The sequence below is a fragment of the Labeo rohita genome, chromosome 16 (genome assembly GCF_022985175.1).
Source record: "Labeo rohita strain BAU-BD-2019 chromosome 16, IGBB_LRoh.1.0, whole genome shotgun sequence".
NCBI classification, from domain to species: domain Eukaryota; kingdom Metazoa; phylum Chordata; class Actinopteri; order Cypriniformes; family Cyprinidae; genus Labeo; species Labeo rohita.
The window spans coordinates 11921773-11940461 of NC_066884.1; the positions used below are offsets into that span (position 1 = coordinate 11921773).

An 18689-nucleotide genomic window follows, 5' to 3' on the forward strand; every position below is an offset into this window, starting at 1 on the left:
TGATTCAGCTTTGAAACAGCAAGCGATATGAGTCAATGCCTGAACTTAAGCTCTTCCCTTCCTTCAGGTCTCCTGATGTTCTTTCTCATGACTAAGATATTATGAGTGAGGCAGCAGCAGCCCAGAATCAATGGAGGACAATATTCTTTGGAACAGAGTGTTCAGTTTTACAAGATGTTGACAGCAGTAATGTATTTTATGATGAGATGAGCTGAACTGTGCACCACCAGTAGTGCGAAGCAGCTTAATAACATAAAACCATGTGAGACCGAATGATGTCATACAGCAGAAAGATAACCAAAAACATACACTACCATTCAAAAGTTTTAAATGTTTTTTTTTTTTAAAGAAGCCATCAAGCTCATCAAGCCTACATTTATTTGATCCAAAGTACAGCAAAAACTGTAAAATTTTTGGAATATTGTTACTATTTAAAATAACCGTTTTCTATTTAAACATATTTTTAAATATTTAAAATTTAGAATTTTTAGCATCATTACTCCAGGCACATGATCTTTCAGAAATCATTCTAATATTCTGATTTGCTGTTAAAAAATATTTACTAAAATATTTATTATGTTGAAAACAGCATACAGTAGAATTTTTTCAGGTTTTTTGATGAATAGAAAGTTCAGAAGAACAGCATTTATCTGAAATAGAAATGTTTCTTAAACAGCAAATCAGCGTTAGAATGATATCTGAAGGATTATATGACACTGAAGACTGGCGTAATGATGCTAAAAATTTAGCTTTAAAATCACAGGAATAAATTACATTTTAAAATATATTCAAGTAGAAAGCAGTTCTTTTAAATAGCAAAAATATTTCAAAATGTTACTGTTTTTGATGTACTTTGGATCGAATAAATGCAATAAAACATTACAAAACTTGACTGGTAGTGTCGTTTGTCTATGAAAGGTAAAATCAGAAAACTAAAATCAACTATTAATTAACTAATACTGGTAAAACCACGGAACACTACTGTTATTACGAATTAAACCTGAAATAAATTAAGAAACTTAACTGAAATAATTGAGAAATGCCACTTCTTTTTTAATAGTTAATTTAGTTAATAGTTATTTTAATGCTTTACTGTCTTTCTGGGCTTTGAACCCAGTTGCGTTGCTGTCTATGTAAGGTCAGAAAGCTTTTGGATTTCATCAAAAGTATCTTAATTTGTGTTCTGAAGTTGAACGAAGAGCTTACAGGTGTGGAACGACATGAGGGTGAGTAATTAATGACAGAATTGTCATTTTTGGGTGTACTTCTGAGTGATTCCAACATGTAACAAGTAAATATCATTTTTCCTCCCAAACTCCTTTACATTTGAGTGATTCACAAATGCTGCGCAAATCAGTAGGAATGGATCATTTAAAGGAACCAGATCAAAAAACATAACAATTACAACTGCAGTATCAAGCACAGTAACAAAGTATAAATAGCTAGGCAGACACCGCTGAACCAGCTTTTCCCCGCAAAATTAACAACCGCCAAATGCTCTACAACCACATCCTCAGTTGTATAAAAGCACAACAAAGAAGTAGGCAAAGAAAAGCTGCTTACTTTCTCAAACCCAAACAACTCTCCTATTAACATGTACCTACATGCGCTTGTACAAGTGAAAGCTTTATACTATGAACGTGACTGAACCAGGAAGGAGGGTTAAATCCCTCCAGTTGGCACAGCACTGTGAAATGTGATGCCCAGTCAGGTTTCATTGCTTCACCTCAGCTGATGACCAGAGGCGATTAGGAACTGCCTGTCGCCAGCCTCCACAAATCAGCATTAGCACCAAAGTTTTCCTCATTAAACGGATCAATTTCTACATTAATGTAATACAGCTGAAATAACTTAATTCTGGGAGCATTTACAGAGGCATGACCATGGAAATTCTTTGTGGGTCAGTAAACAAATGCCTCTGTTAGCTTTCAAGACTTTGGTCAGGGGTAAATCCTCAATGACTGGCTTGTTTCACGAGAGACATCCTGTGCTCTTCATGGAAGTGAAAACAGTTTTGAATAGAGCTGAGTGTATTTAAAGCACTTCAATGGTTTATCGCCATCAATGTTATGTTTTGTGAACACTTGGCACCTCAAGACGGTTCACCAACCCAAACCAGCTTGACCAAGATGGTCTATCAACCCAAACCAGCTTCACCAAGATGTTCTACCAACCCAAACCAGCTTGACATATAGGGTCTGTCAACCCAGTCCAGCTTGACAAAGATGGTGGCAAACCAGTTTGACCAATATGGTCTGCCGAACCAAACCAGCTTGACATATAGGGTCTGCGAAACCAATCCAGCTTGATCAAGATGGTTTGCCAAACCAAACCAGCTTGACCAAGCTGTCTTTCACAGCTTGATCAATATGGTCTGCCGAACCAAACCAGCTTGACCAAGATGATCTACCAACCCAAACCAGCTTGACCAATATGGTCTGCCGAACCAGACCAGTTAGACCAAGATGTTCTACCAACCCAAACCAGCTTGACCAAGCTGTCTTTCACAGCTTGACCAATTTGGTCTGTCCAACCAAACCAGCTTGACCAATATGGTCTGCCGAACCAGACCAGTTAGACCAAGATGTTCTACCAACCCAAACCAGCTTGACCAAGCTGTCTTTCACAGCTTGACCAATTTAGTCTGTCCAACCAAACCAGCTTGACCAATATGGTCTGCCGAACCAAACCAGCTTGACCAAGATGATCCATCAACGCAAACAAGCTTGACCAATATGGTCTGCCGAACCAGACTAGCTTGACCAATATGATCAGCCAAACCAAACCAGCTTGACCAATATGGTCTGTCGAACCAAACCAGCTTGACCAAGATGGGTCTGCCGAACCACACCAGCTTGACCAAGATGTTCTACCAACCCCAAATGAGCTTGACCAAGATGGTCTGCCGAATCAAACCAGTTTGGCCAAGATGATCCACCAACCCAAACAAGCTTGACCAATATGGTCTGTCAAACCGAACCAGCTTGACCAAGATGGTCTGTCGAACCAAACCAGCTTGACCAAGATGGTCTGTCGAACCAAACCAGCTTGACCAAGATGGTCTACCGAACCAAACCAGCTTGACCAAGATGATCTACCAGCCCAAACCAGCTTGACTAGTATGGTGTGCCAAACCAAACCTGCTCGACCAAGATGGTTTCAGAACCAAGACCAGCTTGACCAAGATGGTCTACCAAGCTGATATAGGCAATCAACCTCATAAATAAACTAAATGACCATGAAAGACCAGCTTCGTCCAACTACAACCATGTAAACCGACTACCTGGCAGTGATAATGCTTCTACGTTCATTCTGATCTTAAGTTCTGGGGTAAAAAGGTATTTAAGAGGACAAAAGAAGCAATTTCCTGATCATAATGAAAAGTACTATATAAAAAAAAGCAAATACTGAACTCGTCTTAAAATAAATTGCAGATAGTCTTCAAGGTCTTCACCCACCTTTCTTGTGTTGAGGGCTACCACTCGACCTCGGAGTGGGTGTCGCAGGGGACTTTGGAATGATGTCTGGCTGTTTCGGCGGAGCTGACTTCTTTGCGGTGTCCAACTCCATAGGCATGTTGGTTTCAAGGCCTGATTCTGTTTTTGAAGGGGTGTTGATTTCCTCAGAGTTGGGATCACTGGGATTGGCCTCTGGAACAGCTGAGGGATCTAAGACAGAAGATGAAAAAAGTGACAAACGTCAACCGAGAGATGAAGACCAGTCGAACTTCATTCCAAAGCTAAACTACAGCAAACACTCAAAAAAAGAGTATTTGTCTACTAGATGTGTGATTACACAGAAGAGTCATTCACAGTTACATTCCACAGAGATTAAATCCAGATCGATTTGTTCTCGATTTGCACACATAATCCATAACAGATTTCGGTACAGCAAATAAGTTAAAGTCATGCCCCCAGACAGCTCAATATGAACCTCAACTGCCCTCCACTCAATTGATTATTGGTAGTTTGAAGAATTGCTCAGTGGACACAAGAAAATAATGGTGATCTTGCCACCTTCCACTTCCCTCAAGAACATCGATTTAGTGGATAGGAGAAACAGTCAGATCAGACACTCCTGACTAAACCATATGATTTACTTTCTGCAAGTGAAAAACATTCTAATGCCTGCCAACTCGTAGACATTAGATGACCACGCAAATGCCAAAGCTTAATTTCCAAGCCCTGGAGCCAATAGTTATTCTTTTAAAAAAATACTGAATGAATGTACAACACTGTAAAAATGGATGGAGTGGTACATATCACATATTTACCAAAAAAAGGTGCAAACATTCTGCACCATTAATTATATTTAAAGAAAACAAAATCATGGGACTTAATGTTTTACTCTCATAAAGCTGATCATTCTTATGCAAATCTCCATTAAACTATACACGTAAAAGCAAAATCAGATTCTCAGATTCAATGTTATTTTACTTATGGTGGGTTTATACAGAATCATATACTTGTTTTGAATCTTAACACAGAATCACAATATGACTTCCTGAATCAAAATCCAGTTGAAGCAAATCGTGAAGAGCTAAAGTTTACCATTCTTACTGATAAGCGTGTTGCTTACCTGGACACCTGAACACACACTATAAGTCTAAATCGAAAATTTCATCCAAGAAAATGAGCAAGAAAACAAGTTCTGGAGATCTTAAAGCCATGATGTCATGTCAGGACAGTCCACACGAGGAGGAGGTTCAACAGATCACCTGCTTTTCACTGATAAGAGTGTGATCTGGGTTAGAGTCCGATTTGATGTTGGCCAACATTACAGACTCAATAAAGCGTCTATGTATAAACATACACATAAAGAAAGACAGATGTCACAGTAAGGTGTGGCAGTATAGTTTAAAAATAGATTACTCAATATTCCTTAGCCTTTTTGATGATATTAAATACAATTTAATACATTCTTAATTACATTAATAATATTTTAAGCAAAAACTAAAGCACAGTGAAAAATTTAGAAATAATTAAGGCAAACAAAACATGGCAAACGTAGAAGTGAACTACAGTTGTTTATAGCTAAAACATTACATGACAAATATGCCATAGCAACTTCCAGAAATTAAACAAAACTAATGAATCACTGAATCAAAGCTCGGATTGATTTGATTCACAGTTATTCTTCTGAATTTAAAAATAAGAGACATTTAATGTCTTTAGAAAACTTAAAAAGATGTGATTTTGTTGTTACAGAAAACATGAACATCACAAATATAGAATGGATTTTCAATATACCATTTAGCTCTATAAATACAACACCCTATAGAGTGGGAATCAGCTTGTGTAGTAAATACGAAAACATCCTGCTTTTACTCAGAGGGACGGCTGTGTTGTCTCCACCTCAACATGTCTATTCAACTGCTGTGAAGCGGAAGAGTTATTCTGACCAAAAAAAAAACGCATCAGTGGTGGCCTGTTTTGTCCCTGGAAGAATGAGATTGGACGTTACAGCATTGAATGAACAGGGGTTTGAGAGTGTCACAGCAACTAATATTTGGAGATTTTTCAGCTCAAGGTCTGCTTTAACCCTCAGGTGTGCTTGAGGTAGGATTTGATTCATTCTGATCCACCCCAAACCCCTTTTCCTCTCAGCACTAACGTTGTACGCTGTCTAGGGACAAACCAAGTAAACACTGCCATGCATCGAATTATTCATGTTGTTGAGCTAAAAATACCATTACCACCAGACATGAAATGATAATAAAGACATTAAGCGTAAGAAAAGATCTGGGTTGCATGCATAAAATGTTGGGAAATTCTGTAATGTGACTGCTGATTTCTGTTTCATTATGCATTTGCTTGGTAGTTATTATCATGTCTGAAAATAGACTAATACTATAGCAATGTACCATGCTGTCAATCATACAAGCAACTGACACAAACAAAGAAAGAAATATTGAAAGCAATGCATCCAATTACCAACGTAGAACTAAATTAAACATCTGAATTGTAACTGTATTGTATTTACAATGCTTAAAGCAGTTTTTATATCAATTCTTAAATTATATAATTATATTTCTACTACATTTCATTGTTGAAATGAACATTTAAACATTTGAACAGTAACTGTTTTCATGACAGATTTATTCCAACATACATTAAATAATCAAGACAACAGGTTAAGTAAATCTATAATGAAATGCGGCTTATTTTTCTAGTCTAATTAATGTTTGGCCAAATATTTTCAGGTGCCAAATATTTTCAGGTGCCAATATAAAACATTTTTATATTAAGACAAAATCTGCCACTTGCAACAGCTTACTGACATTAAAAGCTTATAAAGAAGAAACAACAACAACAAAAAGAGTTATGACTGAGCTACACTACCAGTCAAAAGTTTTTAATTTAAGATTTTTAATGTTTTTTAAAGAATTCTCTTGTGCTTACCAAGCCTGCATTTATTTGATCCAAAGTACAGCAAAAACAGCAAAATTTTTAAATATTTTTACTATTTAAAATAACTGTTTTCTATCTGAATATGTTTTAAAATGTAATTTATTCATGTGATTTCAAAGCTGGATTTTTAGCATCATTACTTCAGTCACATGATCCTTCAGAAATCATTCTAATATTCTGATTTGCTCAAAAAACATTTATTATTATGTTGAAAACAGCCGAGTAAAAGTTTTTCAGGTTTCTTTGATGAATAAAAAAAGTTTAGAAGAACAGCATTTACCTGAAATAGAAACGTTTGGTAACATTATAAATGTCTCATCACTTATATCTATAATTTCTTTACTCTGGAAAAGACTTGAGTGATGATGCTGAAAATTTAGCTTTGATCACAGGAATAAATTGCATTTTAAAATATATTCAAATAGAAAGCAGTTATTTTAAATAGTAAAAATATTTCACAATATTACTGATTTTGCTGTATTTTGAATCAGACAAATGCAGGCTTGGTAAGCAGAAAAGACTTCTTTAAAAAACAATTAAAATCTTACTATTCAAAAACTTTTGACTGGTAGTTGTATGTGCTATGAATCATATAACACACATAATATAGTACTACAATATAACATAAAACAGTGTTTACTTTTTAAAAATGAAAATAAATGAATAAGAAACAAACCAGAATTTTTCCTTCAAGCACCTCTGTCACTCTTTTTCCAGAACAACATGCCATTATGTTGCCCTAAAACCACAGAAAACCGGTTAAATGAAGAGCGCAGAGCAGTCTCGCCAAAAAGGGTGCATTGATCCTGAAGGGTACAGAGCTTGAGCAATGCTCTTTTTCAAATATGGAAATGAGACAAACAGGGAGCCGGAAGTGGAAGCAAGCAGCGACCGTTAAATCAAAGATCGGAAGAGGTGAGTGGGGGGTTGGGGGGAGAACAGAAGAACTGGGAGGCTGACTGAGAATGGATCTGCATCTCATTTGAGGCCTAATGAATTACCTCATCCTCAACCCCCCCGGCCCCTCGCCCCTCACCCCGGATGGATGATGTAAGCAGGCAGGGTGCCTCTTCTGGGGGAAGTGTTGAGGGAGAGAAGCAGATTCACTGGAAGCTCAGAGTAAACACCAGCTGCTGGGACAGAGCCAAAGAGACAGAGAGAGACTGTGAACTGTAATGGTGCGCCAAAGTTCTGAGTGTCTGGACCTGCTAAAATGTGATGCGTCAAAACAAATTTACTTAAGCCCCTCAGATTCAAGCTTGAGGTGCGGACTGTAGTGAACAACTGGGCCACTGCATGCTCGACAAATGCACTTTTCTCAATAGTACCTTTGAATGGCTCACACTGGAGCTAAAAGTTGTTTCTGTGTGTGTTTGTGTTTGAGGGAGTGTCTGAGAGAGGAGAGAAAAGATATGAGTGAGTTACAGCAGTAGCTCAGATTTACATTGTAATTCAGTCAGTGTTAATTTCCTCAACGACACAAGTACTCTTTCACATCTCACGAATGGAGAAATACACACAAAATGATGTTGAATTGTCCGTTTTGATGAGTATTCACTCATATAAACACACTAAATAAACACAATAAATAAACACACTTTTTAATGTCTTAGATGAACGTAAACAGTTGGAAGAATATTGGACGTGTGTCAGTACATTTGTTTCCTTATGAGAAGTGGTTTCATTTAATTTTATTATAAAGGAATGTTGCATGTCACAGCAGTTAAATCGGTGTTTATCATGATAAAACCTTAATATCACACCTATACAATGAGTTGGGTAATTTTAGAGAAATGCTTAATAAATGCATTACACCAACTAAACCCATTATATTTTAGCTGACTAAAACTACTGTAGATTTAGTCAACTAAAATCTTATATTAAGTTGACTAAAACTAAAAACAATTCAGATGACTAAAATATGACTAAAACTAAATAGCATTTTAGTCAAAAGACTAAATCAAAATTTGCTGTCAAAACTAACACTGTATTCAGTTTTTAAACTTCATGCAGTTCTGTGATGTTACAGGAAAGTAATATTTGTGACCCTGGACCACAAAACCTGTCATGAGGGTCAATTTTTTAAAATTGAGATTTATAATAAATAAGCTTATGCTAAATAATATCACATTTATACTATATATACACACACTTTTTAAAGGGATATTTCACCCATAAACGAAAATTCTGTCATTAATTTCTCATGCTGTACTCTCCCAAATGTGTGGCGAAGACTGACACGGAAGAGAAGAAATTGTTGAATAAAGTTATTTTTGTTTTCTTTGCGCACTAAAAGTATTCTCGTAGCTTCACAACATTACGGTTGAACCACTGATGTCACATGGACTATTTTAACAATGTCCTTACTACAATTCTGGGGCTTGAAAATGTCAGGAACGTTGCTGTCTATGCAGGGTCAAAAAGCTCTCATATTTCATCAAAAATATCTTAATTTGTGTTCAGAAGATGAACAAAGGTCTTACAGGTTTGGAACGACATGAGGGTGAGTAATTAATGACAGAATTGTCATTTTTGGGTGAACTATCCCTTTAAATTCTATATTGAGGTGACAAGTTGTGACATTGCTTGACTCAATTAAACCCTGTCTTGTAATGACAATGATATTTACCATTCACAGACCACTTTCATTGCTAAATAGCAGTATCCCTCTTCAGAACCACAGACACAATGAAATAAGATGACTGTGTGTGGTTTGAACCCAGCAGAGCTCCCCTGGGTGTGTAACCACAACACCCCAGCATGTTTTCCTCCAAAGGACAATCTTCAGAGGAAGTGACAAGGCCATATGTGGCAGTGCTTCACACTGGTGAAGGCCATAGCTGACATGCAGCAACGGATACCATTCATAACTTCCTGCTCTGTCATGATGGAAACTGTCATTCTTGGTGACCAGTGCAGTTCTTGGTGACTAGTGCAGTTTGTGCACTCAAAGACAAAGCATTGAAAGTTTTGAATTTTGAATTTTCTCATATGATAGCAACCAATTTAAACACAAAAATCGGACTTTTTCCACGTTTAAGCTCTATGATCAGGTCCCTGTGCATCTACCAAACCAGAAAACGTGAAAAAGAACAACCCAGTATATTTGAATTGAGTTTAAGCGCAATAAGAACTTACAGCCGCTTTCTGTGTGTTTGCGCTGGATGTTCAGTGCGATAGACATGATAATCAAAACCAAACAGATGTTTTTTGGCAGAGTATCAGAGGTACGAGCTGTAAAGGCACTGCCCCACTCTGGAAAAGGGGGCAGGGAGGAGCAGCTCATTTGCATTTAAAGAGACATGCACGAAAACAACACGTTTCTGCTTCCACTCAAAATAGGCGTTTTCAAAATGAGATAATAAATGTTCTGTGGGGTACTTTGAGCTGAAACTTCACAGACACATTCTGGGGACACCTGAGATTTTTTACACCTTGTAAAAAGGGGTATAGGTCACCTTTAATGCTTTTTTGCTGGAAAAAAGTTTTTTATTTTTCTTGACCTCAAACCAGCCCCCACCAGTCTTTCGGTTGAGGTCCACCGTTTAAACCAACATGATTTTGGTGGAAAAAACTTCATAAGAAACCTTCAACCAGTTATTTTTAAACCAGCAAAGGCCTAAACATCAATTCAAAGCAGACTGGAGATTCTACTAAAGTCAGTGTTTGGGTTTCCAGCTCCACCCAACAACCCAACGACCATCCCAGCAGCAGAAGCCTAATTATGGGATCCACAAACACACCAGCCTCAGCGCTGAAGCACTTACATATACTGCAAACTCACTCACACTAGCAGAAGGAAACCACAGCCAAGATCTGCAAACTGAGAGCTAACCTATCACATGGGAAATTAAAAACACAAGAGCTTAAACAAACATTTAGAAATTTGATCAAATCATTTATAGTCCATATTCAACCTCAACATGTGGAGACTATTTTGGTTTGGCCAACAAAACAGTCATATGATTTGAATCGATTGCTAACGTACTGTTAGCATCTGTATCTAGCTAATGTAAGCAGTGTGTTGCTGATTTGATGGCCAAAACTAAATATATCAACAACCAAATAGCAATCTGAGGTTAAGTCGGTGTCATCATAAAAGCTTGATATCTCCATTAGTGGTTTTTAATGATTCCACCACATTAAGATTTGAAGTTGAATGCATCTTTTGTCTGCAGATCTGAATTACATCATCTTTACCACTGATGTCACAAGGACTATTTTAGCAATGTCCTTACTACCTTTTTGTGCTTTGAACGTGGTAGTACCGTTGCTGTCTATACAGGGTCAGAAAGCTCTCGGATTTCATCAAAAATATCTTAATTTGCGTTCTGAAGATGAACAAAGGTCTTAAAGTTTTGGAACGACATGAAAATAATTGTCAGCTTATCAGTATTAGCCAGAATTGCACATATAGAAGTTACAATATAAAACCTTCATGTGAGAAAACCAAACAAAAAACTCAATTGAAACTCCTCATCATTGGCATTTAGTTGCGTCAGACGGGCTCTGACATTACAGCACAGATCAGCTGACTGTCACTGCATTCCGACTTCTCCATGATAAGAACTTCACACCTCCAGACCTCTCAGAAGAAACAGACTGTAAATCCAGCCTTTGACAACAAACCGCAGGGCTCAAAGTACAGCTGTTGTGGACTAAAACTATGACACATCCAGACATCAAAACATGAGATTCCCACACAAGGAGAGTAAAACAGGCAGACGAGTGACTGACAGGAAATACCCTCATTGAATTCCAAAGCTTCCTGTGTTTTGATCTGTGACCTTTACACCACCTATGACACAACATGGCAAAGAATGTGGCTTAGGTATTTAAAACGCACTTAAAGATTCTTCAGAGTGACCTTGAAGTCAGAATGAAATGAAAATTGAAAATGAAATGCATATTTTCTAATGTATTATCTTGATTATGAGCACACTGCTTTGTAGTGCAAACAGTTTTACTGTTTACTGCACATTGTTATTCTTCTCATTATTTCCCTATAGCGGACAATGAACCGGAAGTCTCACCCATAGGCTTACTTCTGCGTTGAAGAAAAAGGTGGTTAAACCCTGACTTTTTCTTGCAATCAACTGCAAGTTCACATTTAGATCTGCCTCCATCCAATCAACATTGGATGGATAGAACCAAGTTGCTGCCATACGTTTATTTCTTTTTCTATAATCTGTTTCGCTCAGATGCAACTCACAATACAGAAGAAAAGCTGTTTCCTGATGTTTTTTTTAAAAGCAACAATAAAATTCCTCACTATGGCCAAATTACAAGGCAGCATCACAAACATACTGATAAGGCAATCCCAAAATGCATTGTAACAAATTAGAATTTTGACCAATTTTAGACAAGAGTGATAGAAATGTTCATAATTCAATCTAAATAAAAACCAGCATTTCATTTACTGTACAATGTATTTTTTACATACTTAGTATAGTCTTTGCTGTTCGCTTACCAAAATGCTAATAATAAACCAGACACATTATAAAGAGATCTCTGTCTTTCTTTAAGTAGATACGATCTATAATTGTATGTCCTTTACCTACTTAGAAAAAAGCTGGCTTGTTACAATCGAGGGTCAAGTTTCATTTTTTTTTTTTTTTTTTTTTTTTTTTTTTTTTTTTTTACATTTTGCTAATATATGGACTATTGAGTTGCTGAGGGTCCATTTTTAAATAGGATATTGTCTTAAAGGATTAGTTCACTTCCAGAACAAAAATTTACAGATAATGTTCTAACCCCGTTGTTATCCAAGATGTTCATGTCTTTCTTTCTTCAATCGCAAAGAAATTATGTTTTGAGGCAAACATTTCAGGTATGTTCTCCATATAGTGGACTTCTATGGTGCCCACGAGTTTGAACTTCCAAAATGTAGTTTAAATGCAGCTTTAAAGGGCTCTAAATGATCCCAGCCAAGGAATAAAGGTCGTGTCTAGCAAAACAATCTGTTATTTTCTAAAAAAAAAAAAAAAAAAAAAAAAAAAAATTGACAATTTATACACTTCTTAACTTAAAATGCTCATCTCTGCAATGTGCATGCATACTCCGTCCACTATGATTTAAGACAGTTAGGATATGATGAAAAACTCCCATCTCATTTTCTCCTCCAACTTCAAAATCATCCTACATCGCTGTTTTACATTTTTTGTAAAGGGTGTTTGACCTTCACTTGCATATTCACTTTGTAAACACTGGGTCGGTACTTCTGCAGCAATGTAGGCTGAATTTTAAAAAAAATGAGATGGGAGTTTTTTGGCTGGGATCGTTTAGAGCCCTTTAAGGCTGCATTTTGGAAGTTCAACTGGGGCCATGGATCTCACTGGGACCATGGAAGTCCACTATATTGAGAAAATTCCTGAAATAATTTCCTCAAAAAACGATTTCTTTACAACTGAAGAAAGAAAGACATGAACATCTTGAATGACAAGGGGCACGAGTACATTATCTGTAAATTTTTGTTCCGGAAGTAAACTAATGCTTTAAAAGGTGAATAGACAGCAAAACAGCTCACTAAGCTAATGTTTTGGTCGATGATGTAATTAACATGCTCATGTTCACAACCAAAAAACATTCATAACTTCACAGGGGCTTGAAACAGCAAAGACTCTGAACAGTGAACAGTTAACACGTGATCTGCTTCATCTTATGGATCTTAATATCTGAGACTAATGACGTGTGTAGTGAAGCACCAACTAATACGCACAAGTGCTTTAGAGCACTCAGAAGAGCTCATTAAAATCAGAAGCATGTAAAGAGATTAAGTTTAATTCATTATTCAAAAACCTGTATTAAAAGGCCTTTAAAAACATATTAAACCAGCCTAAGCTTCTATTCCTGGTCTGTTAGCCAGTTTTTGGTCACCTTTATGTTGGTCAGGCTGGGAGATCGGCTCAAACCAGCTACATGTAAGACCTGCAAACTACCTTAGCATAGTTTAAAATAGCATTTTTCAGTAAGGACAATTAGGAGTCATCTTTTTATTAGTTTCAGTGGTTACCAGTTTCTCACATTCTCCATTTCCCAAAATTGCATAACCAACAATAACATTTTTCCCACCTTAAACCCTAAACCAGGGGTCACCAAACTTGTTCCTGGAGGGCCGGTGTTCTGCAGAGTTTACCTCCGACTTTCCTCAACACACCTGCCTGGAAGATTCAAGTATACCTAGTAGGACCTTGATTAGCTGGTTAAGGTGTGTTTGATTAGGGCTGGAGCTAAACTCTGCAGGGACACCGGCCCTCCAGGACCGGATCTGGTGACCCCTGCCCTAAACGACCTGAGTAGGTTATCCAGGGTTGCCAGGTTTTCACAACAAAACCCGCCCAATTGCTACTCAAAAACTAGCCCAAAACTAGTCCAATTGCGTTTGGAGAGGGTCCCCCGTTAAAAATTGTGTCCCGGGGGATAAAATACATGTTTTTTTGTCAGGGTTCCCCTGGTAAATCCATATTTCAGGAGCTAAATATGACATTTTTGGGGGTTCCTTCAACCCGCGGACATCAAAAACAATCCGTGGCAACAGTGAACTTGGCAACACTGATGTTAGCCTCATCAAAACATCTTTTATACAAGTAGTCCTGCCCCAACCTTTTCTGATTGGCTACCACAAGTGGTTATTTTTCTGCTTAGAGCTTCCTCAGACAAATTAGATTTTTCAAGAAAGCCATTTCAGTGTCAGATAATAGTGATTTTTTTCACATGCAGCCTTCCCACCAGATCAGTCCATTATGTTCCTTTAAAAAAAAGCAAAGCTTTCACTGTAACTGAGAAGATGGTGGCAGTGCATTTGGTGTGTGTCACTTGACATTCTGGTGCGGATGGATGGCTTTATCCAATCAGAGAGGGACGATGGAAACAAGCTGTCCTGCAAGCGCTTCATGTCTGAGGACTGTGATTTACACCATCTGTGTGCTACACGGGAAAGGAGACCTGACGTGATTCCATCTGTATGCAAGCATGAGCTCTGGAATCTTGTCACACCGTTCCTTTGCCGTCCACTCTCTCTCTTCCTTCATTGCTCTCTCTTGCTCTTCAGCTGAACAGAAGACACACATTCAGTGAGGAATGTTTAGCATTCCTAGCACTCAGTGGCCACACCAGAAAACACAAGCGCCTGCTGGAAATGACAAATATGAGTGTTGTCTCCATATTAAGATAGCTCGATGTTTGTCTGTATTACAACACCTTTAAAGGGATAGTTCACCAAAAAATGAAAAATAAATGCAATAAAATAAGATGTTGCTAATGCAAAGTTTCTTCGGGAGTGTAATATTTTTGCAAGAGAATGCAAAATTTTCATCTGCATTTAAATAATTTATTCCTCTTTTTTTTCTCCTTAGCATCTCCATAGGTACAGAATGACATGAAGATGAGTAAATCATTTTTGAGCGAATCATCACTTTCCCCAAAAATCGTAAGGAAACTGTAGCTTCTTTGTTATGTAGTGGTAAAAGATTACCACAGCTATACAGAGGATTTACCAGATCCTTATTCAATGCAAACTTTTGTATGCATTGTGGAAAGCAAAATAGATGAATACGTTCTGTAAACCATAGGTGACGTACAATATTTTTAAGGTCATGCAAATTGGATTATCAAGAGTCAAGCCTTCCTATTATGAACGCATAGAAAGAAAAACAAAATCTACATTAAGAAAGAATCAGGAGTACAGTACGTGGCCTCGAAAATCCCTTTCCTTCAGATTTCCTTGCCATTTTCTGGGTCTGACAACATTTAAATCTTCCAAGAGGATTAATTACTCCAGAGACACATTTTCTAGGCCAGATTTGATGCAGTAGAGAGCCGCATCTATTCCTCAGGCTGAAAGTGCTTCAGTTATCACTGGTGCATGTGTGTGTATGTGTGTCAGTATTAAAGCTTGTGGTTAGGATTTAAATATGCCAATTAACCACAATCTCCTGTAGGCTATCGATACTTCTTTAATAACATCCGAAAGAACCAAAGTAAAATTTCCCACCACTTTAAAAAAATGAACTAAATAATATGCCAGTTGGGATACAATGTTATCTTAATTTAGTGTAAAATATATTTTCCAAACTCCCTTCTGTTACAAGGTCATTTGTTGTCATCCCAAAAATGGGGTCATGTTCTGCTCATTACGTAAGAGCCTCTTGGTTCAGGGTTTTGAAACTGAATTTTATTGTTTCACAGGCTTGACAGAGAGGGGTGTGTGTATAAGAATGTGTGTTGGGGGTTGCTGCTTGTTACGTAACAGAAACTGGCCCCTGTCAGTCTGAAAAACTCTTTAGCCTCCACAGAGCTGACATGGACACAACCATTAAAACAGTTTTCTAGCAACACTAAATATTTCACTTAAAGAGATAGTTTGCCCAGTAATGAAAATGTTGTCATTAACTACTCATGTCATTCCAAACCTGTGAGACCTTCATTCATCTTCAGAACACAAACTAAGATATTTCTGATGAAATCCGAGAGCTTTCTGAGCCTGCATAGACAGTAAGTTCAAGGCCCAGAAAGGAACTAAAGACATTGTTAAAATAGTCCAAGTGACATTAGTGGTTCAACTGTAATATTACGAAGCCACAAGAATGTTGGGTTAAAATATCCCTTTAAAATGATGCATAATGAAAAATGTCATGGATCATGCTCCCAAATGCAAAGCTTTTTGCCTAAGCCAATTTATTTAATGTTTTTTCTTTTGTGGAAATGTGAAACTCCAAATGTCATTTGCTCTTACTGCAAAAGATTTAATTAACAGACTTTTAAGCAGATTGAATTGCCTCTATTTGATCACAAAACTGCCGAATGACATATTTTGACAAATATAGCTACTATTTCAAATGGATATCCATTTACTAACAGCAACCAACATTTATTGATCACAATAAAAACTGGCACGTTCTCCACAACGAGAACACACAGACCTTGCAAACATGTTTAATGTTCTGTTAAAACCTGAACACCATGGTGCTTTGGGATGATTATGACCAAAAAGTCAACATTGCTGAAAACAGTCCTCTTTGCACTTAAATTTACATTAAAAATAGTTAATTGTCCTGAAATAATGATAGACTCATTAATCAGACAATATTTGAGACTTTTTTTCAGAATCTGGCTATTTGTTTTAGCAAATCTGGAGTAAATATGTAAAATAACCTTTTTTTTTTTAATTTTACCAAATGCATATACATTTCATTCAGTCTTAATAATTAGTATTATTTCATATATGTGACCCTGGACCACAAAACCACCAATTATAAGGGACAGTTTTTTTTAAATTGAGATTTATACATCATATGAAAGCTGAGATTTATACATCATATGAAATCTGATGTAGCCTTCCATTGACGTATGGTTTGTTAGGACAGGACAATATTTGGCCAAGATACAGCTTTTGAAAATCTGGAATCTAAAAGTGAAAAAAAAAAAAAAAAAAAAATCTAAATACTGAGAAAGTTGTCCAATGAAGTTCTTAGCAATGCATACTACTAATCAAACATTAAGTGTTGATATATTTAAGGAAATTTACAAAATGTCTTCAAGGAACATGATCTTCACTTCATATCCTAATGATTTTTGGCATAGAAGAAAAATCGATCATTTTGACACATACAATGTATTGTTGGCTATTGCTACAAATATACTCCTGCTATTAGATATCAGTCAGCCACTCATTTTAATTCTCATTTGTTGATCTATAAACAAACCAACTAACAGGGTGAAACGGGTCATTAAAGTGGCGAGTTATTGAATGCAATGAATCTTAATGATTCAAAGCACACTAGATACCGATTCTCAGATTAGCAAAGGGAGAACATAACGAAATCCGGCCAAACACTGCAGACAGCTGGGGGTGTCAAACGAAAGGCGGGGTGAACCGAGCAGCACCCGTGCCTGAATGCAGATCTAAAGAAAAGAGAGATTAGAAGATGCTCTTCAAAAGTCCTGACAGGGCAGAACTCAACAGAGCAGACCTCGTCAGACTAAAAAACACCTCAGCTCCCATTCAGAGCATGCTATTAACATTGAGAACTTAAATTTACTTTGTGTTTTCTCTCAAACAATTGGATAATGGGCTCCTAAGTGTGTGCTAGTATGCCATGTGTCAGGTTTTGTCTTTGCTAGGACAACGAAAGGCGATTAATCAGTCTAAAGGCACAAACAGAGCTCTTCTATGAAGGATAAAAAGAAAGTTAATGAGTAACAGTCAGCAGTGAATGAAGTCCTCAATGCAAAGGACCCAAACACAAAAGCAGCATCTTGTTCAGATTCTGAAAAAGAAACTCAAGTCCATTTGAGGACAAAATGTTCAGTTAGGACGTTTTACAAGTGACTGTATAGTCGTCAAGTGTTTTAGCCTAGTCTCAAGGATATTAGGCATGACCCTCATACAGAGATACAGAGTCTATTCAGTAATTTAATAAAGAATCCAGTAGAAAGGAAGCAACATCTGATGCTGCAAGAGGGCTCCATGTTACATAACAAACCTAAGACCTAACGATTTATGCCATCTTCTCAGCAGATCCATTAAATGACTGTAATTTCAGTTGAGAAATCTGTCATGTACTGTCATGTTACTGTATTTTCATACTTATCAGGACATGCATAATTGCAGGGTGTATCCCAACTTATTGACTGTCTGCACAGACAAGCTGTGACCAGAAAATGTATCATCTGAATCACCCTGAAGATCATATGGTTTTATTTATTGGGTCTCTATGGTGTCACTGCTAAGATGATGTAGTCAGCAGATTCATTAGGAATCACTGGCATGTGACCAGAAGTGTTTGATGATGAATCAATTATAGGGATCAACTGAATTCGTCTTTAATCATTTTGTATTCCAGACTGCTAAAGTGATGTCACAGCAATGGGGCGGTAACACAATAATCCACGACATCCGCAGATAATGACAACAAAACATCATGCTAGTAGAAGATCTTCACTGGATTACTAGTAACTGATAGCTAGTGATGTGAAATATTATGAATACGTCATATATCTCATTCGTTGTCCATTCAGCCTGTGAAATTCCCGCGTGAATATCTCATGATTAAGCTTGAATCACTAACACGTCATGTATACCCCCATGAACACGTCATATGTGGGATAAAAAAGATGCTATGGGGATAGTTTAACATAGGCTAATACACAAAAATTCAACAGGCCTATAAATACGCGTTTACCCGTCTTTTAAAAATAAATATGTAAACGCAAATACATAATAAATGAATGAATGAAAATGTATTTATTTAATGCTAAATAAATATCCATCTAAAACAG

At 37.0% G+C, this 18689-nt stretch overlaps 1 protein-coding gene across 1 annotated transcript in view; it reads right to left on the minus strand.

The window, feature by feature from the left end:
• Nucleotides 1–18689, minus strand: part of map7d1a (MAP7 domain containing 1a) — a 45556-nt gene that overhangs the window by 26215 nt on the left and 652 nt on the right. The window contains 1 exon segment of the mRNA XM_051131213.1: nucleotides 3459–3668. Coding sequence (XP_050987170.1) covers nucleotides 3459–3668 — 210 coding nt within the window.